General features: G+C 33.3%; 1 protein-coding gene across 2 annotated transcripts in view; it reads right to left on the reverse strand.

Annotated features, from left to right (window-relative positions):
- Positions 1 to 10,969: 10,969 nt before the first annotated feature.
- LOC143071157 (asparagine--tRNA ligase, cytoplasmic-like) overlaps positions 10,970 to 18,897 on the reverse strand; it is a 28,720-nt gene continuing 20,792 nt past the window's right edge. For both annotated transcript variants that reach the window (XM_076245294.1, XM_076245295.1), the window contains 6 exons: positions 18,587 to 18,708; positions 17,263 to 17,398; positions 15,889 to 16,002; positions 13,902 to 14,033; positions 12,348 to 12,479; positions 10,970 to 11,354 (listed from right to left, as the gene is read on the reverse strand). In XM_076245294.1, coding sequence (XP_076101409.1) covers positions 11,223 to 11,354; positions 12,348 to 12,479; positions 13,902 to 14,033; positions 15,889 to 16,002; positions 17,263 to 17,398; positions 18,587 to 18,708 — 768 coding nt within the window. In that variant the 3' untranslated portion in view covers positions 10,970 to 11,222. The remainder of the gene's footprint in view (positions 11,355 to 12,347; positions 12,480 to 13,901; positions 14,034 to 15,888; positions 16,003 to 17,262; positions 17,399 to 18,586; positions 18,709 to 18,897) is intronic.

The following is an 18,897-nucleotide window of genomic DNA, read 5'->3' on the forward strand; positions in this document are numbered from 1 at the left end:
CACACTTCTTTATTATATTAATCTAAAGATCTGTATACTTTTTGGTTTGATTCAAAATTTTATTTTAGTGATATTTGTTAAAAAATAAACAGGGTGGGGGGGTTTCACATGTCCCGCCGTGTCTCAAAAGCAATAAATGGTAATTGCTTAAAACTTTCTCAGAAACTATTTATGATTATTGCATAAAACTTCCACACAAGACGTTGGGCGTATCATGCGCTCATGGCGCAGCTGTTTATTTGTTAAAAAGAGGGGGGTTTTCACATGTTGCATCGTATCTTTAAAACCATTAATGACTATTGCTTAAAGCTTAACACACTTCTAATCTAAAGATCTGTATATTTACTATATTTATTATCACCTACAATAAGTCACAGTATGGGAGACATACATATATTTGTTTAGGGGCCAGCTGAACGACGCCTCCGGGTGCGGAGTTTCTAGCTGCATTGAAGACCTTCTGCTGTTCTTTTTTCTATGGTCAGGTTGTTGTCTCTTCGACACATTCCTCATTTCCACTCTCAATTTTATATAGGTATTACTAGCTCATTAAGGCAGCCTAGAAAACTATTTGTATAAAGCTTTATATTTTTGAAAGTACAAGACCTGAATGTTTCATACCTTGTATGCAGATACCTTATGTTATAAAGTTTCTGTTCAGCGGCTTCTTACAATTATTTAGGATTAAGATTACTTTATTTGGTATATGAATTCCTTGCAACGCCTTCATATAAAAAAGATTAGGTATGATTGTCAATGAGACAAGAAACCAAATGTTACAGAATTTAACAACTACAGGTCACTGTTCAGCCTTCAACAATGAGCAATGTTCATACCTCATTATCAGCTTTTAAGACCTTGCAATGAGAATTGTAATTATTCAGACAAGAAATCTAACGGCCTAATTTTGTTGAGCCTGCGACTTAGGCTAGACATAGGGATAGTAACCCAACGGCGGCGGGGTTAGCTAACTTCTTAAAAGCTTTATATTTTAGAAGGTGGAAGACCTGGATGCTTCATACTTTGTATATGGATGCCTCATGTTTGTCAGTTACATGTCCAAGGTCCTTAACCTCGTTTTCATGGTTCAGTGAATACTTGAAAAAAAAGTTAAGATTTTTTGTAAGGCCAATTAAAATTAATTGATAGATTTTCATCCCCGCCCGCCCCTCTGAAATCGTCCCGCCCCGATTTTTTTTATTTTATCAAATTTACGATTTACGGATTTTTTTCGTTTCCATTACCGAAAAACGTTAAAATTTCGTTTCATTTATGATTTCCTGTTTCAAATTTCGGTTTTGTACCTCGAGTAAATTTAACCAAAATGATTGTCGACATATTCTGCTGCTCTATGATGACAACATCATCTTCGACACAGAAATTTGTGAAATACCGCGATTTGTGGTCAAGGACACACCGTTTTTCTCGTACATTGTAGCACGAATATTTCGCGTCATTCTCGTTATCAATCTTTACTCTCGGAAAATGGTTTCATATGAATAAAATTTAAAAAATAAAATCCTCCCACCCGCCCCATTTTTTTAAAAAACTTGAATGAAAATCTACTAATTAATTTTAGTTGGCCTAATGTTAAATTCTCTCTTATTATAAGTAATAGGATAACTATATTTGGTATGTGCATACCTTGCAATGTCCTCATGCCCGTCAGACAGTTTTCACTTGACCTCAACCTCATTTCATGGATCAGTGAACAAGGTTAAGTTTTGGTGGTCAAGTCCATACCTCGAATACTATAGCAATAGGTCTATATAAATCAAAGAGCTGAAAGCTCTGAAGAAAAATGACGCCACTGTCTCTAATATTGGGATAGTTTTTATGCAAGTCTTGATTTTCACATACCGTAATTAGTTTAACAATGCAACATGTCTCGTAAGCATATAATTGATATTCGTATATATTTGTGTGTGAAGTGAAGATGACAACTGGCTGTTTTTTTAAGACAAATGAATAGGTCAAGACTACCTGAATTGTACAAATAAATACCGTAGAAAGGCTTGTATATTTCTCACTGGTACATAGTCTGAATCCGGGTCCGTTCGCGCCCACTCATGTTCGCCCCCTTTCACTTTCACACCCTAAATGTTCGCACCCAATCTTAATTGGTTTTGTGTTTAATAACTCTGTAAGCAAGTGTTTTCTTATAAGTATAATTGTTGTCATTGTCTCAAAATAAAGTGAGACAGCATTTTTATTTGTGTTGAATAAATCTTAATCATGTTTTGGATAGCGTATTGTTAAAAATAATAATAATCCTTTCTAATTAAAGTGGTATTTTGTCAACGTTTTATTTTGTGTTGAATAACTCTTAATCATGTTTTGGTTAGTGTATTGCCATAACTTTGTTTCATTGACTTCTTTCAAAATGAAGTGAGATTCTGACTATGTTTTTTTCTGTGTGTTGAATAGATTTTATCATGTTTTGGTTATAATAGTGGATTGCTATATTTTGGTTCCTATATTTTATTGTTTCGTTGTTTCAGATCAAAGGGACCAAGCTGTTAAAAACAATTATCTTTTGTGTTTTTCCTTTAAAATCTTCAATGTTTTACTCATACCAAGCTATAAATACATTCAGTATTTACACCAAAGCAATTTAAAACAACAATCATGATTTTCCAATTATTCAACTTGAATTTGAATTAAAATTGAGCATGAATGAGTAGAGTGCGAACGGACCTTGGGTGCGAACGTGCGAGGTGCGAACCTGCAAGGTGCGAAAGTGTATTGGGCGCGAACAGACCTGATACCACAAAATATTAAGTAAATAATCTTTTTGTTACTGTTATCAAAGGTCTAATGAAACTCAGGTAATTTCAAACATTTGTCAAAGAATTCTAGTCAAACCGGCACCTGGTTAAATTAGCACCTCATGACCTGGACAAATCAGCACCTGGTTAAATCGACACCTGATATAGTCAATTCGTCACCCATGTCATGCATGTTAAATATATATTTTAACAGTATTTTAAGCAAAAAGAGTAAAAATAAGTAAGGGGTTGCCAGAATTTTTTTCAGTATTTAAGCAAAAAGAGTTAAATACCGACTTTCACATTTTTGGGTGTTCATTGTACATTTTGTATATATTTATTTTTCTCAACTAAATGACATTTTTGGTGTATTTTTAATGATATATATATGAGTAGTCAAAATAATTATTACGTCTGGCAAGGCTTTTTTAATTTTATTCTGGGACACCTTTCTATGACCGCAAGGCTATGTTAATTTTTTTCTGGGACGCCTTCCTACGAACTTCGTAGGTAGACGTTACAGGAAAAAAAATTAAACAGCCTTGCCAGACGTCATAAATTTGGACTAATACATGAGATATTGGATATTTTTATGCCTTATTTAAACCAGTTGAGCATTTTACAGGATTGTTTGTTTAATGCTTTTTAAACTTTACTGAAAAAAACACCTTAAATTTGCTTATTATTTGGCATGAAAGTTTGATTTATTGAAAGGGACTCATAGTTTTCCATTTTTTTTTAATAATTGTCTAATTGTTAAAGGCAGTGTCTGCGCGTACCCGCATGCGGGTACGAATAGTCAAATTGCCGTTCTAGGCTGCGCGTACCCACATCCGGTTTTCTAATAAAATGCGATCGGATCGGGTATAAAACGTGAAATATCTACGGAAATTATCGATAATATGGGGATATCGTGTGAACGAGTGAAGAGTACACAGTGGAAGAGTATGTAAAAAAATTTTTCAAGATGTATTTATTAAATAATGATACATAATAAACATTGCAAAATTAATGCACAATGATAGAAAATGAAACTGTACAGTCCCTGTAAAAGAAAAACATGATAGAAATTAATACTATTATAAAATTTTAATGCAAATTTAAAGAATAAAATTTTTATAAATTAAAAATATACCCATATGATGATATTTTAAAATAATCTTTTAGTAAAATGTAAAACAGAAACTAAAATTTTAAAATATATAAAACTACTAAAATTGAAGCTTGAGTTTATAAAAATATAAATTTAAAGAAGCAAGTAATAATGAACAATGAAACGTGAACGTAGGCTGGCAACATTTGAAATGTGCAGCCCGCCGGGTTGAAATCTGTGCAAATCTTAATAAGTTACATGAATCTTTTGTTATTGGTTTACATTGATATTATTACTTGCTTTTTTTAATTTTCAGAAACTCACGCTTTAATTTTAGTAGTTTTCTTTTACTTTTTTTCTTTTCAGGGACTGTACAGTTTCATTTTCTATCATTGTGCATTTAATTTTGCAAGGTTTATTATGTATCTTTATTTTAAAATTAATAAATACAATTTGAAAATATTATTTTTCATATTCTTCACTCGTTCTACCCGAAATCCCCATATTATCGATAATTTTCGTACATATTTCACGTTTCATTCCCGATTCGACGGCATTTTATTAGAAAACCGGATGTGGGTACGCGCAGCCTAGAACGGCAATTTGACTATTCGTACCCGCATGCGGGTACGCGCAGACACTGCCATTGTTAAAACAACAGCTTGGGTAAGGGCTTCGTTGTTTACCTTTATACACAACAACATAATTTCACTTTGGTTTCGTTGTTTACCTAAATACACAACAACATATTCACTATGTACTTGGTAACAGTTATTAATTAATTGAATAGAAAATATTATAACAAATATTATTGGATGCCGATTTGACTATAATGTTTGAAGGGTCTTAAGCTTATTCAAACCATAAAAGTCGGTATGAAACACCAAAACGGAATGAACAATAACCGATTACGTTTTGTAGTTTACAAATTCTAAACTGGTTCCCGTCAAACTACAACACTTTGTCCGAGTGTAGTGGAATACAAGCAGAAACCAGTTAGTTTGTAAACTGGTTCCTGGCTGATTACTACACAATGACCTCTCATGCATAATTAATGATAACACAAGCAGATTCCAGTTTGTACAGAAAATAGTAAATACGAAACCAAGCGCGGTAGGCAGAGAAATGTAATGAAGTTCAGGTCGCCAGTAATGGAACAATGACTGCGTCATTTTCCAAAAAGAAGATGTGGTATGATTGCCAATGAGACAACTATCCACAAAAGACCAAAATGACACAGACATTAACAACTATAGGTCACCTTACGGCCTTAAACAATGAGCAAAGCCCATACCGCATAGTCAGCTATAAAAGGCCTTATTTATGTAAAAAAGAATTTATCGAAAAACAAATATGTAACACATAAACAAACGACAACCACTGAATTACAGGCTAGTATATTTGGTGTTTGGAAGGACTGTAAGGTGTACATGTCCAACTGGCAGGTGTCATCTGACCTTGATCTCATTTTCATGGTTCAGTGGTTAGAGTTAAGTTTTTGTGTTTTGGTCTGTTTTTCTTATACTGTATGCAATAGGTCTACTATATTTGGTGTAAGGAAAGATTGTAAGGTGTACATGTCTAGCTGGCAGGTGTCATCTGACCTTGACCTCATTTTCATGGTTCAGTGGTCAAAGTTACGTTTTTGAATTTTGGCCTTTTTTTCTGATACTATATGCAATAGGTCATCTATATTTGGTGTATGTAAATATTTTATGATCTATATGACAGTCGCGCAGATTTTTTTGACCTTGACCTCATTTTCATGGTTCATTGCTCAGTGTTAAGTTTTTGTGATTTTGTCTGTTTTTCTAACACTATAAGCAATAGGTCAACTATATTTGTTGTATGGAAGAATTGTTAGCTGTACATGTCTGTCTGGCATGGTTCATCTGACCTTGACCTCATGGTTCATTGAGTAATGTTTAGTTTTTTTGGTTAATGTTAAGTTTATGTGACAGTTGTAATAAAACTTCATATTTAGGACTATCAACATAATATCAATGATTAGTAAAGAAGGTGAGACATTTCAGCATGTGCACTCTTGTTTGTACAAAATGATGAACAAAAAGATATGTAACACAGCATGAAACGACAACCACTGAATAACAGGCTCAGGACTTGGGACAGGCACATTCAGAATGTGTCTGGGTTAAACATGTAAGTGGACATCCTATCCTAAACCTAACCTCGGACAGTGGTGTAACAATGCAACATAAGAACAAACTTTAAACAAGAATGTGTCCCCAGTACACGGATGCCCAATCTGCACTATCATTTTCTATGTTCAGTGGACCATGAAAATCGGATAAAATCTCTAATTTGGCATTAAAATTAGAAAGATCATACCATATAGGGAACATGATAACTAAATTTCAAGTTGATTGGACTTCAACTTCATCAAAAACTACCTAGACTAAAAACTTTACCCTGAAGCCGAACAAACGTACGAACGGATGCAGACCAGAAAACATAATGTCTATAAATGGGACATAAAAATATGTTGAAAAAGGCTTTACTCATCAGATTGTAACAAAATGAAATACACCTAACAAAAACACAAGAGTGGACGTGGCCAAGTACTTGTACATCCCAACAACATAAAGACACCAAGTAAAGATCTGAGAGTTCATTTAAATCTAAAACATCACAACAGACACAGGCATAGCAAAGGAGTTGATATATAAACACTGTTTACTTCAGACTGGTTTCATCTGACCTCAACCTCATTTGATGGATCAGTGATGAAGGTTTAAGTTAAGTGATTAGGCTTAAATTAAAATATTGTTTGTTTGCAGTTTACCGACCGACCCTTGAAAATCCTCCCGACTGTGAAAATTTTATTGCTTTAAATTTGAAGAAATTTTTTTTTTATTACTTCTATTGACGCGATCCGGAACTTTGGGTCCTTTCCGGAAATGATTTAAAGTCTGGGTCAATTACGCATTTCAAGTTCGGTTTTTCTTGGCTTCCCGTCAAGCGTTCATGTGACCATTTAATGATAAAGCACATGGAAATTGTTTACAGGTATCCATGAAGTCACGGAGGAGTACTTTACGCTGTCGTCTCGTGTCAATTTTAAGACAAATAACAAACAAAAAAGTTTAGTAGTAAACTGTTTATACAGATTCAGGCATATGTAATGATGTGTGATGATATCATTGACGATGATGCAGCGGATATTCATAACTGACACGATAACCATTCTGTCTCAAACAAATCGGGTACAGAATCTGTGGAGCCTGACTTTATGGAACCAATTTCAGTGGTTAAATAATTCGACAGCAGCTCGAAGTATGGCATATTTTCTACAAATCGTTGTGAAGACGACAAAGATGAACCACTCCTCCGTGACTTAAATCTTCATGGATATCTGTAAACACGCCTGTACGGAGAAATGGGATCATTTGAAATGTTAATGGATATAGATCATGCCAAATCAATAAGAAGCAACCGTAACTACACAAAGATGTAGAGAAAATGAATGGTTAGCTTGAAAAATAAATATACTCTCTCTATATTAAATCTATCTTCGATTGCAATGAGTATGCTCCTTTAGGATAAGGGGGCTGCCCCACTCAATGCAATTATTCTCTTTCTTACAATATTAAATATACCCAAACTGTGTGGCCTGTGTGAATTCAATTAAAACATGTCCTTAGGAGCTATGCTGCCAATTTTTTTTATGCATTAAAAACATTTCAGTACAGACCATTTACTTTTAATGGGGTGCTATGGATTTCACCCCAAACTTTAGATTTCTTTGGTTTTCATTAAAGCCTGGCAAAAATATAACCTTATCACATAATTAAATATTGTTAGAAATATGAAAACAGTCGAATGTCTTAATACTTTTTTTTTCAAGTTGCCTTTTTTTCAATTGAGGAAGATTCAATGGTTATTTTTTTTTTTATTAAAAATATACTCTTTAATACATGATCATACATTGTCTTATAAATCTTTAACATCTACATTTTTCTGATGAAAATACTCTACTCATGAAAACATTCTAGTCAAGAAGCATACATGTCTGAATATATTTCTTTAAAACAGTTCTAGTCATAATGACATTCCTTGTTTATAAGTGTTCCAGTATTTAATAATTATACCATATTTTATGTCATAACTTGGATAATGACACTATGTTAAAGTTTCAGTTTTGGTTAAAACGTTTTTTATCTGAAAATGCCTGTTCATTTGATGTTGGTTTTCAGCATGTCCAGTGTTTGTTGTTTTAAAATGTTTTTTTTCTTCACAAGAAACTTGGTTTAGTGTAACTGCTTGTTTAAACTGTATTTTGGCTGATAAAATAAAATATTTTTCCTACCTACCGACCCTTCAGTCTGAAGGTACAGTCGGAAAACTGCAAACAAACATATTTTTAAGGTTGGCCTTAGGTCCATTTCTCATATACTATAAGCAGTAGGTCAATTAAATGTGGTGAATAGACTGATTGTAAGTGGAGCAATTTAGTCTGGTAGGTTTCATCTGACCTTGACCTCATTTTCATGGCTTATTGGTCAATTATGTTTTTGTGTTTTGATAATTGTTTCAAGTATTGTAAGCAATGGGACAACTATATTTGGTGTATGAAATGGTTGTAAGGTGTGTTCAATAATGTCTGTCTAGCCAATATCATCTGACCATGACCTAAATTTATGGTGGTCAGCTTTATTTGATGTATAGAATAATTGTAAGGTGTACAAGTTGGTCTGGCAGTTGCACGGGGGGGTAAGTTCCTATTATTTGGTATACGGGGATGTGCCAAAAATATGGGTCATAATTTTGCGAGATTTTATATAAAAATTCGTAAGGGTTCCACGGAACCCGGTGTCTCGCCTACTTTTTCTGTTAATCGCAAACTCAACAAAAATGAGGAAAAACATCAATAAAAATTTCCCTCACGATACTGTCTTTTGATTGAAAGAAGCTTCCAAGTTTGGTAAAAAAATCCAGGATAGTTTATGAATCTAATAAATGTTTTATAAACTTTAACTGCAGACTGTATGTAATGTTAACTGGAAGAAAAACTAAGTCCATTTATAAGTAAAATACGGAAAAAGTCAATTTTTTTTTACAAAATTTACTTCTGAATAATATCTTATGATCAGAAATAAGCCATACCCGTAGCCAGGGGGGGTTCGAGGGGTTCGGACGAACCCCCCCCTTGAAAACTAATAAGCACTGTTAAAGTCGATGTTCTGTTCGAATTGTGACTGTTAAAGTCGAGTTTGTGAGTCAAACGAACCCCCCTTTGGAAAATCCTGGCTACGGGCCTGTAAGCTGTTGTCTAAGTTTGGTAGAAATCCAGGATAGTTTAAGAACATTATAAAAATTTTAAAAACTTAAACCACAGAGTGAATGTTTTGTTTCTGGCAAAAAAAATAAGTCCATTTATAAGTAGAATATGGAAAAGTGGAAATTTATTTTCACAACATTTTCTTCTTGATACTATCTTATGATCATAAACAAGCTTCTGTCCTAGTTTGGTACATATCAAGGATAGTTTATGAAAGTTATTAAAATTTTAAAAACTTTAACCACAGAGTGAATGTAATGTTTCCTCGCAGAAAAACTAAGTCCATTTATAAGTAAAATACGGAAAAAATGGAATTTTATTTTTTCAAAATTTACTTCTGGATACTTTCTTATGATCATAAACAAGCTTCTGTCCAAGTTTGGTAGAAATTCAGTATAGTTTAAGAAAGTTATTAAAATTTCAAAAACTTTAACCACAGAGTGAATATTTGTGGACGCCGCCGACGACGACGACGACGCCGACGACGACGGAATGTAGGATCGCTTAGTTTGCTTTTTCGACTAAAGTCGAAGGCTCGACAAAAATGACCCTCCTTTTTAATGACATCCTATATTAAAATGCATTTACGTTTGATAACTGTATATTGATTTGGGGTATGATCTACATATCATATATAAATATGCTATTGAGAATCCATGCGTATATATAACGATAAAATATATGTGCACCAAACGATGTCAATTCATATATAAAAACTTAAGGGTAGCTGGTATATTTATGAATTATGAGTGATGATGAGTTAGTGCTTATATAAGCATGGGTCATATTTTAAATATTGTATATAAGTATAGGTCATTCTTTCTTAAATATTTATATAACTATAGGTACTGAATTTCAGTGAATGTTATATTAAAATGGGTACGTTTTTTAAGGCAAAAATGGCACACCCCTACCAAAAAAATATTGAAGTTACCCCCCCGTGGGCAGTTGACACCTACAATAGAAGGGCCTTATGTTTTCTGGTCTGTGTGTCTCTTCGTCTGTTCGGTCGATCGGTCGTCCGTCTGTCTGTCCTGCTTCAAGTTAAAGTTTTGCTTAAAGTTTTTGATGAAGTTAAGTCCAATCAACTTGAAACCTAGTAAACATGTTCCCTGTGATATGATATTTCTCATTTTAATGTCAAATTAGAGCTTTTACACCAATTTCAATGTCCACTGAACATAGAAAATGATAGTGTGAGTGGGGCATCTGTGTACTGGGGACACGTTCTTGTTTTTTCTTATTTTCTCAGTATATCTGATACTATAAGTAGCAGGTTTAACTATATTGGGTGTATGGGATGATTGTAAGGTGTACATGTCTATTGGGACGGTTTCTTCCGATATTGACCTCATTATCATAGAACATTAATGATGTTTAGTTTATGTGATACTTATAGTAAACCTTCATGTTCGACTTCTAACATAAATTCAATGATAAGTTAAAAACAGGAGAGACATTTCAGAATATGCACTCTTGTTATGACAAAGTTTCATGAAATTCTGTTGTGTAGATTCAAAGGAGTTGCTATGAAAAACTTGCACAAGTACATTAAGGCAAAAAATTAAAGTCCAAAGGGCATATCTCCTAGAAAAAATTTTAAATCATAATTTCCTGTTGACATGCACATCTTCATAATACTACTTATTATCTACAAAGATTCATGAAATTCTGTTATGATGACAAAAACAGGACTGACGGACAGACAGAGGGATGGGTCAAAACCAATATACATTTCATGGGGTATAATGAAAAGAAAATGGCATACAAGTCCTAAATTACTTTTTCTAATTGTAGAACATCAATATCTAAATTTATATTTTTATTTGCATGATCTTGACAGATTCTTTGAGACTCAATCTAAATGCCAATTTTATTTCCGCTACTGAAAATAATTAGAAGTAAAAACCAGACATTGGCATTTGTAAGTTTAAGACTATAATTATTACTAAAGATAAAACAGATCAATATTTAAAAAGTATGTAAGTGGTTTAAAAAAAATTGCACCATTTTGACAAATAAATAAGTTTATTCTGAAGTCTAATATTTTATCAAAGTTTCTTCAGGGTTTACATCTCTCTGTAAACCTAGGGTATAGTACCACATCTCTTATATGGTCTATTTTGAGCAACCAACAAATAAATCTCTCCAATCCTAGTCCATAACCACCATGAGGACAGGTTCCATACTTTCTCTGAAATAAAACAAATCCTGTACTTTAGAAGCTGTTGAAATAAAACCAGACACAATTGTAAACAGATTTGTGCAAAGTTATCAACTTGTGCTATGTTTTAAGTGCTTAATCATTTTAATATGCTTTTAACTTTTATATGTCTTCTATGGTATCTTACCATGCACTACAAATGTATGTTTAAAAAGTAAAATCACAAAAATACTGAACTCAGAGAAAAATCAATTCGGAAAGTCCATAATCACATGGCAAAATCAAATAACAAAACGCATCAAAAACGAATGGACAAGAACTGTCATATTCCTGACTTGGTACAGGCATTTTCAAATGTAGAAAATGGTGGATTGAACCTGGTTTTATAGCTAGCTAAACCTCTCACTTGTATGACAGTCGCATCAAATTCCATTACATAGTCACCGATGCGTGAACAAAACAAACAGACATAATAGGTAAAATTGTGTTGTTTTCATGACTTTATTTTGTGTGTATATATTTTTTTATTCAGTTGATTTGAAAAGCTCACTAGAGCTTGTGTTCATGTAGTATATTGAATATTGACTCTAAATAAAACTTTAATTGAATTGAAAAAGGTATATCTATAGATATAAATGCATTTAGGTGAGAGAAAGGTCTGAAAATGTGTGAAAAATGTGAAGGTATATGGGCCAGTAGTTTCAGAAAAGATTATTGACATAGTTTACGACAACAAAGAACTCAGAAAAGATTCTTGACCTAGTTTACGACAACAAAGAACACCAATTGATGGCATAAGCTCACATGAGGCCTTTGTTTACAAATGATAAATGGTGTCCTTTTATTATATGAAATTCTTGATGTAGAGAGTTTTTCTGTTATGAAATAACGGGAAAATAAAGAAATTCAACCATCATACTCTTTGCTTCCTTCAAATATTTCTTTGTTAAAAAAAATATGTCATGTTCTGCCTTCAATGCAATTATCTCAAAATTATAAAATCAGTACTATTAAAGTTATTACCTGGTCTAGATACCAATAATAAGGTTTAGGATCTATTCCTTCTCGTTTGAAACCTTCCTGGAGTTCTTGTTCATGCCAAATCCTCATAGAACCTCCTGTTATCTCCCCTACTCCAGGCATTAATACATCTACCTGTATAATAAAAATAATAATAAACCTTGTGTTTAAATTTCATTGATTTCTATTTACTTATACTAAAGTTATGGTGCGAAAACCAAGAATAATGCTTATTTGGGCCCTTTTTTGGCCCCTAATTCCTAAACTGTTGGAACCAAAACTCCCAAAATCAATCCCAACCTTCCTTTTGTAGTCATAAACATTGTGTCAAAATTTCATAGATTTCAATTTACTTAAACTAAAGTTATAGTGCGAAAACCAAGAAAATGCTTATTTGGGCCCTTTTTTGGCCCGTAATTCCTAAAATGTTGGGACCAAAACTCCCAAAATCAATCCCAACCTTCCGTTTGTGGTCATAAACCTTGTGTTAAAATTTCATAGATTTCTATTCACTTTTACTAAAGTAAGAGTTAACATAATTTTCAAGCAGTGTAAGGGAGGAAATCAAGTTATCAAACATACATATAACAGTATTCTTTAAATTTTAATTGGAATTGGATTACCTCCCTTAAATTGCTTTTAAATTGTCTAAATTGTTCTTTAACCAGAAAAACCCTTGTTTCTCCCCCTTTTTTGTTATCCCTAATTGCTTAATGATTTGATCCATTACCCCCTATAACCATCCCTTTGTAGTATGCAAACTTGTGGTATAATTTTAGAGAGATTTATACACTTAAACACAAGTTATTATTGACTGACAACTACAAAAATGCTTATTTGGGCCCCTCACTTATTGAAACCCCCCTTGGAGCAAGAACCCCAAAACTCAATTCCAGCCTTTCCTTTGTAGTAAGAAACTTTGTAGTATAATTTCAGAGAGATCCATACACTTAAACATAAGTTATTGTCTGTAAACTACAAAAATGCTTCTTTTTGGCCCTTTTTTGGCCCCTGTTCCTAAATGTTCAGGGATATTAACCCCAAACTGACACCAAGCCTTCCCTTCATTATATGGAACCTTGTGGTACAATGTCAGAGAGATCCATACAGTTAAACATAAGTTATTGTCCCAAAACTTCAAAAATGCTCGTTTTTGGCCCCTTTGGCCCTCAATTCCTAGACTGTTTGCCCCATAACCCTTTAAATAAATCCCAACTTTCTACTTAATGGTATAAACATTGCGGTAGAATTTCAGAGTAATTGAAATATTTATACACAACTTATTGTCCTGAAACTAGATAAATGTATGTTTTTCCTAAACCGATGTGACAATAATCCCCAAAATCAATCCAACCTTCCTTTTGTGGTTATAAACATTGTGTTAAAATTTTATTGATTTCTATTGACTTATTCTGAAGTTATTATCCGGAAACCATCCATCTTCAGACAACGCTGACGACAACGTGATACCAATATACAACCGCAAAAGTTTTTGGGGTCGTATAAAAAGAGGCTGAATAGCCTTTTCCATTAAAATAATAGTAATAAATTACTTACAGATTCAGTAACTCTAGGGTCATCTTTACAGCGCTGCATATAAAATGATTTAATTTCTGTTGGGAAATGTGTCAGGAAGATAGGTAGATTGATCTTGTCTGTCATCTTTCTCTCAGGTGCTTCTGGAATATCCTGGAAAATATACACTTATATGTACAGTTCTGTGGTCTGTAGGAAGTTTTATTGGATATTGGTATATTTAACAGTCTTACGTAAAGGAGTATGGGCATTAATACCTGTTTTAGGCACTGAAATCTTGACTGTAAATGTTAACAAGGGGAAGTTTTGTAAATTGTATTTTATTTTGAAAGATATTTATAAATTACACTCCCAAAAAAAACCTTTCTACCATTTCAGATAAATAAGATGAAAATCTCATATTTATATATTTAAAGCATATATGAAGCTGATTACATTATTTAGTTGTTAGTGGAAAGTTTTCTTACTGGCAATCATATCACATTTTCCCTTGCTATTTAAATTTTTGTTAAATTTTCTTTGTCCTTTGGGTGTTGATCAGTGCATTATTTACAGTATTCATCAATGAGACTCATTAAAGTGTCATCAACTGTGGTCACTAACACAGGTTAATCTTAAATTATCATTACAGTGTTTATACTATTTCTATTAAGTTTTGTTGTGTCTCAAAATCAACTAGATATCATTGAGATGGGAGCCATCTCTGTGGGCCCCGCTGTGAATAATGTGCATTAAAAACTTGTATCTTTACCATAGGACATGGGTTTGTCAACTGAAATCAAAGTTTTTGACCTTGACCTTTGACCTATGAAGTTGTAAATAAATTATGACACACCCTTTGGTGTTGGTTTATAAACATGTCAAGTATAAACTTTGAAATGATAAAGGTTCTCAAGATATAGAGCGGTCACGATCTTTACCATAGGACATGGGGTTGTCAACTGAAACCAAAGTTTTTTGACCTTGACCTTTGACCTAGGAAGTTGCACATAAATTATGACACACCCTTTGGTGTTGGTTTATATACATAGATATAGGAAGATGTGGTGTGAGTGCCAATGAGACAACTCTCCATACAAATAACAATTTAAAAAGTAAACCATTATAGGTTAAAGTACGGCCTTCAACACAGAGCCTTGGCTCACACCGAACAACAAGCTATAAAGGGCCCCAAAATTACTAGTGTAAAACCATTCAAACAGGAAAACCAACGGTCTAATCTATATAAACAAAACGAGAAACGAGAAACACGTATATATTACATAAACAAACGACAACTACTGTACATCAGATTCCTGACTTAGGACAGGTGCAAACATTTGCAGCGGGATTAAACGTTTTAATGGATCCAAACCTTCTCCCTTTTTCTGAAACAATAGCATAACATCACAACAAAGAAAAACATACGATAAAATATCAATTGGCAGACTTAACTCAATATAAACTTTGAAATGATAACGGTTCTCAAGATATAGAGCGGACACAATCTTTACCATAGGACATGGGGTTGTCAACTGAAACCAAAGTTTTTGACCTTGAACTTTGCCCTAGGCAGTCGTTCATAAATTATGACACACCCTCTGGTGTTGGTTCATATACATGTCAAGTATAAACTTTGAAATCATAACGGTTCTCAAGATATAGAGCGGACACGATCTTCACCACAGGACACAGGGTTGTCAACTGAAACCAAAGTTTTTTGACCTTGACCTTTGACCTAGGAAGTTGTACATACATCATGACACGCCCTCTGGTGGTGGTTAATAAACATGTAAAGTATAAAGTATGAAATCATAATGGTTCTCTAGATATGGAGCTGACACAAAGTGTTACGGACTGACGGACGGACGGACGGACGGACAGACTGATCACTATAGGGGACCGCCTTTGGCGGGACCCTAATTAAATCATGCTGATGGTAAGCTGTATTTTTTCTGTAATTCTAATCTTTTCTTGAATCTAAAGTCTGTCATTACTAAAACAAAAGTTTTAAAGATTAAATTCTTACATCTCCAAATTCATAAAATGTGTCATCCTCCTTCTTGATGTTGTTGTTCCTCAAGTATTCTATAGCATCAACATATTTCATTCTCAGAAATGGTCTCTTGGGTGGTTGAAAGTCCTGAAAAATATATTGTTCGATACTATAGATTTACTTCACATAAAAACATCTATGACCTGCAACAAAGGTAGCTAGGATATCACACTTATTTTTGCATGTAAATACATTTGTGTTTCATCATTTGGATTTGTTTAAGGTGGTTCATAACACTACAGGAGAAAGCACTAAAAATCAGCTGAATGTTTTAATCACATTAAATTAGTAAGCAAATATCAAGCTTTTCAATGATCAAAGTTGGTATTAGTAAACTGCTATATACACAATGAAAATATTCCCATGAAGCGTGTGGTTCAAGTTTTTTGAAATACTTATATTTTTGTCGAAGGAACAAAGTAAATGTTTTGTCAAAATTTTATGAAAATTAAACAAGCCAAATGAACTTCAATGAAAGTGTTTGGTACCACATTAAGTTCTTGTTTGTAAAATGATCAGACACCCATGACCATAGAAATTCTTTATTATTCTGTCTAAGAATCATCTCATAATCTCTGTTTGAGTCATTTTGCCCTACATTTCATGCTAGGAAAATATAATTAAGTTTTAGGTCCATTTATATAAAATCTATTATAACAATTATATTTTATCCTACGTTACAGTACATGTCTATAACAATATGATCACTTTGACTACACTTGAGATTCTTTGCATCAAGTTTAAATTTGTTCATTTCACTAATATCTTTGTGTATACATCAATTTCACCACACAATTATAATGACAGAACATACAAGAAAGTAGGTACCTATTAAAACGTTTAAACCTACTGCATTTGATTGCATCTTTCCTAAGTCAGGAATCTGATATTCAATAGTTGTCATTTGTTGATGTGCCTCATAAGTATTTCTTGTTTAGATTTAGATTAGACCATTTGTTTTCCTGTTTGAATGGTTTTACTCGCTTGCTGTTCAGTGTAAGCCAAGGCTCTTTGTTGAAGACCATACTTTGTGCTATAATGGTTTACTTTTTACAAATTGTGACTTGGATAGAGAGGTGTCTCATTGGCACTCACAACACATCTTCTTATATCTATACATCATCAACAAATATATAATGTGACTTACAGGGTTAAGTTATCTCGCTATCTTATGAAATGCGACTTACAGGGTTAAGTTCTCTCGCTATCTTATGAAATGTGACTTACAGGATTAAGTTCTCTCACTATCTTATAAAATGCGACTTACAGGGTTAAGTTCTCTCACTATCTTATGCAATGCGACTTACAGAGTTAAGTTCTCTCACTATCTTATGAAATGCGACTTACAGGGTTAAGTTCTCTCACTATCTTCCCATATGGTGACGCCATAACTCTGTCAACCACACCACAGATCAAGTCTTCTACATGTTGTAATAAATCCTCAAAATCTATAAAAGGTAATTCACCTTCTATATGAGTGTACCTGTAACAAAACATTTCACATGAAAAACTTTATTTTCCAAGAAAGCATTCTAAAGGGTTATTTAAAAATAAGTTATACCCATGGAGTCTCATATTACCATCATATCTTTTTTGAACATTTAAGCACTTTGAAAATTTTACATCAATCTAGCCAATCTAATAGTGTTGATCAAGATATTCTTCACTTACTTTTTATTTGAAAATAAGACAACACACTAGATATTTTGATTATTATCTATGAGATTTTGAGTTTTATTTTTTTTTATTGAAGATGAAAGGAAAGGATGGAAATGGGAATAACTGCAAAATTTTTGATAGTTGCCAGCTGGGCAATGAGGAGGACATAATATAATCACCTAGCCTAAAATCTGGTCTCCTTGGGTGCCTGCAAGATCTGATATAAAAGATTTATTTCGGTCAATTCTCACGGACAACCAGATGCTCCGCAGGGCACAGCTTTATACAACCACAGAGGTCGAACCCTGAACAGTTGGGCAAGAATGGACACAACATTTAAGCTTGATACAGCTCTGAATTTAGATTGTGATTAAATAGTTGACAAAACATGGGTTTCTGACACAGAATAAATGTGGTCTAAGAACTTAAACTTAAAAAACTTAAATATTTTAAATTGGACATTTACCTATTATGGTCCAATACCCAAAATCTAAATACATGGTTAGATTCAGCATATCATAGAACCCCAAGAATTCAATTCTGGATGAAATCAAATAATGTTCAATTTTAGACCCTTTAGACCTCAATGTGGACCAATTTGATGACCGGGGCCCAAATATTAAAAATCTAAATACATGGTTAAATTCAGCATATTTGAAGAACCCCATATATTCAATTTTTCATAGATTTTTATTTACTTATACTAAAGTTACTGTGCAAAATCCAAGAAAAATGCTTATTTGAGACCTTTTTTTGGCCCCCAATTCCTAAACTGTTGGGACCAAAACTCCCAAAATCAATCCCAACCTTCCTTTAATGGTCATAAATCTTCTGTTTAAATTTCATAGATTTCTATTTACTTTCACTTAAGTTATAGTGCGAAAACCAAATGTCTTCGGACGACGATGACTCCAACGTCATACCAATATACGACCAAAAAATTTTCAATTTTTGCAGTTGTATAAAAATGAGCCTTTCCATACATCAATTAACAAAGAATTTAATCACTTACTCTGATAAATGTCTTCTGGTTCTAGAATGTTCCGCTCTAAATGATGACATAATACAGAAACAATCACCCAGTGCTGGTATAGCTGTTTCTAAATATAACTGTGATGACTGTGTCAGATACGCCTAAAAGTAAAAACACAAATGATACAGAAACAATCACCCAATGCTGGTATAGCTGTTTCTAAATATAACTGTGATGACTGTGTCAGATACGCCTAAAAGTAAAAACACACATGATACAGAAACAATCACCCAGTGCTGGTATAGCTGTTTCTAAATATAACTGTGATGACTGTGTCAGATACGCCTAAA

The sequence above is a fragment of the Mytilus galloprovincialis genome, chromosome 4 (assembly GCF_965363235.1).
Source record: "Mytilus galloprovincialis chromosome 4, xbMytGall1.hap1.1, whole genome shotgun sequence".
Taxonomy (NCBI): Eukaryota; Metazoa; Mollusca; class Bivalvia; order Mytilida; family Mytilidae; genus Mytilus; species Mytilus galloprovincialis.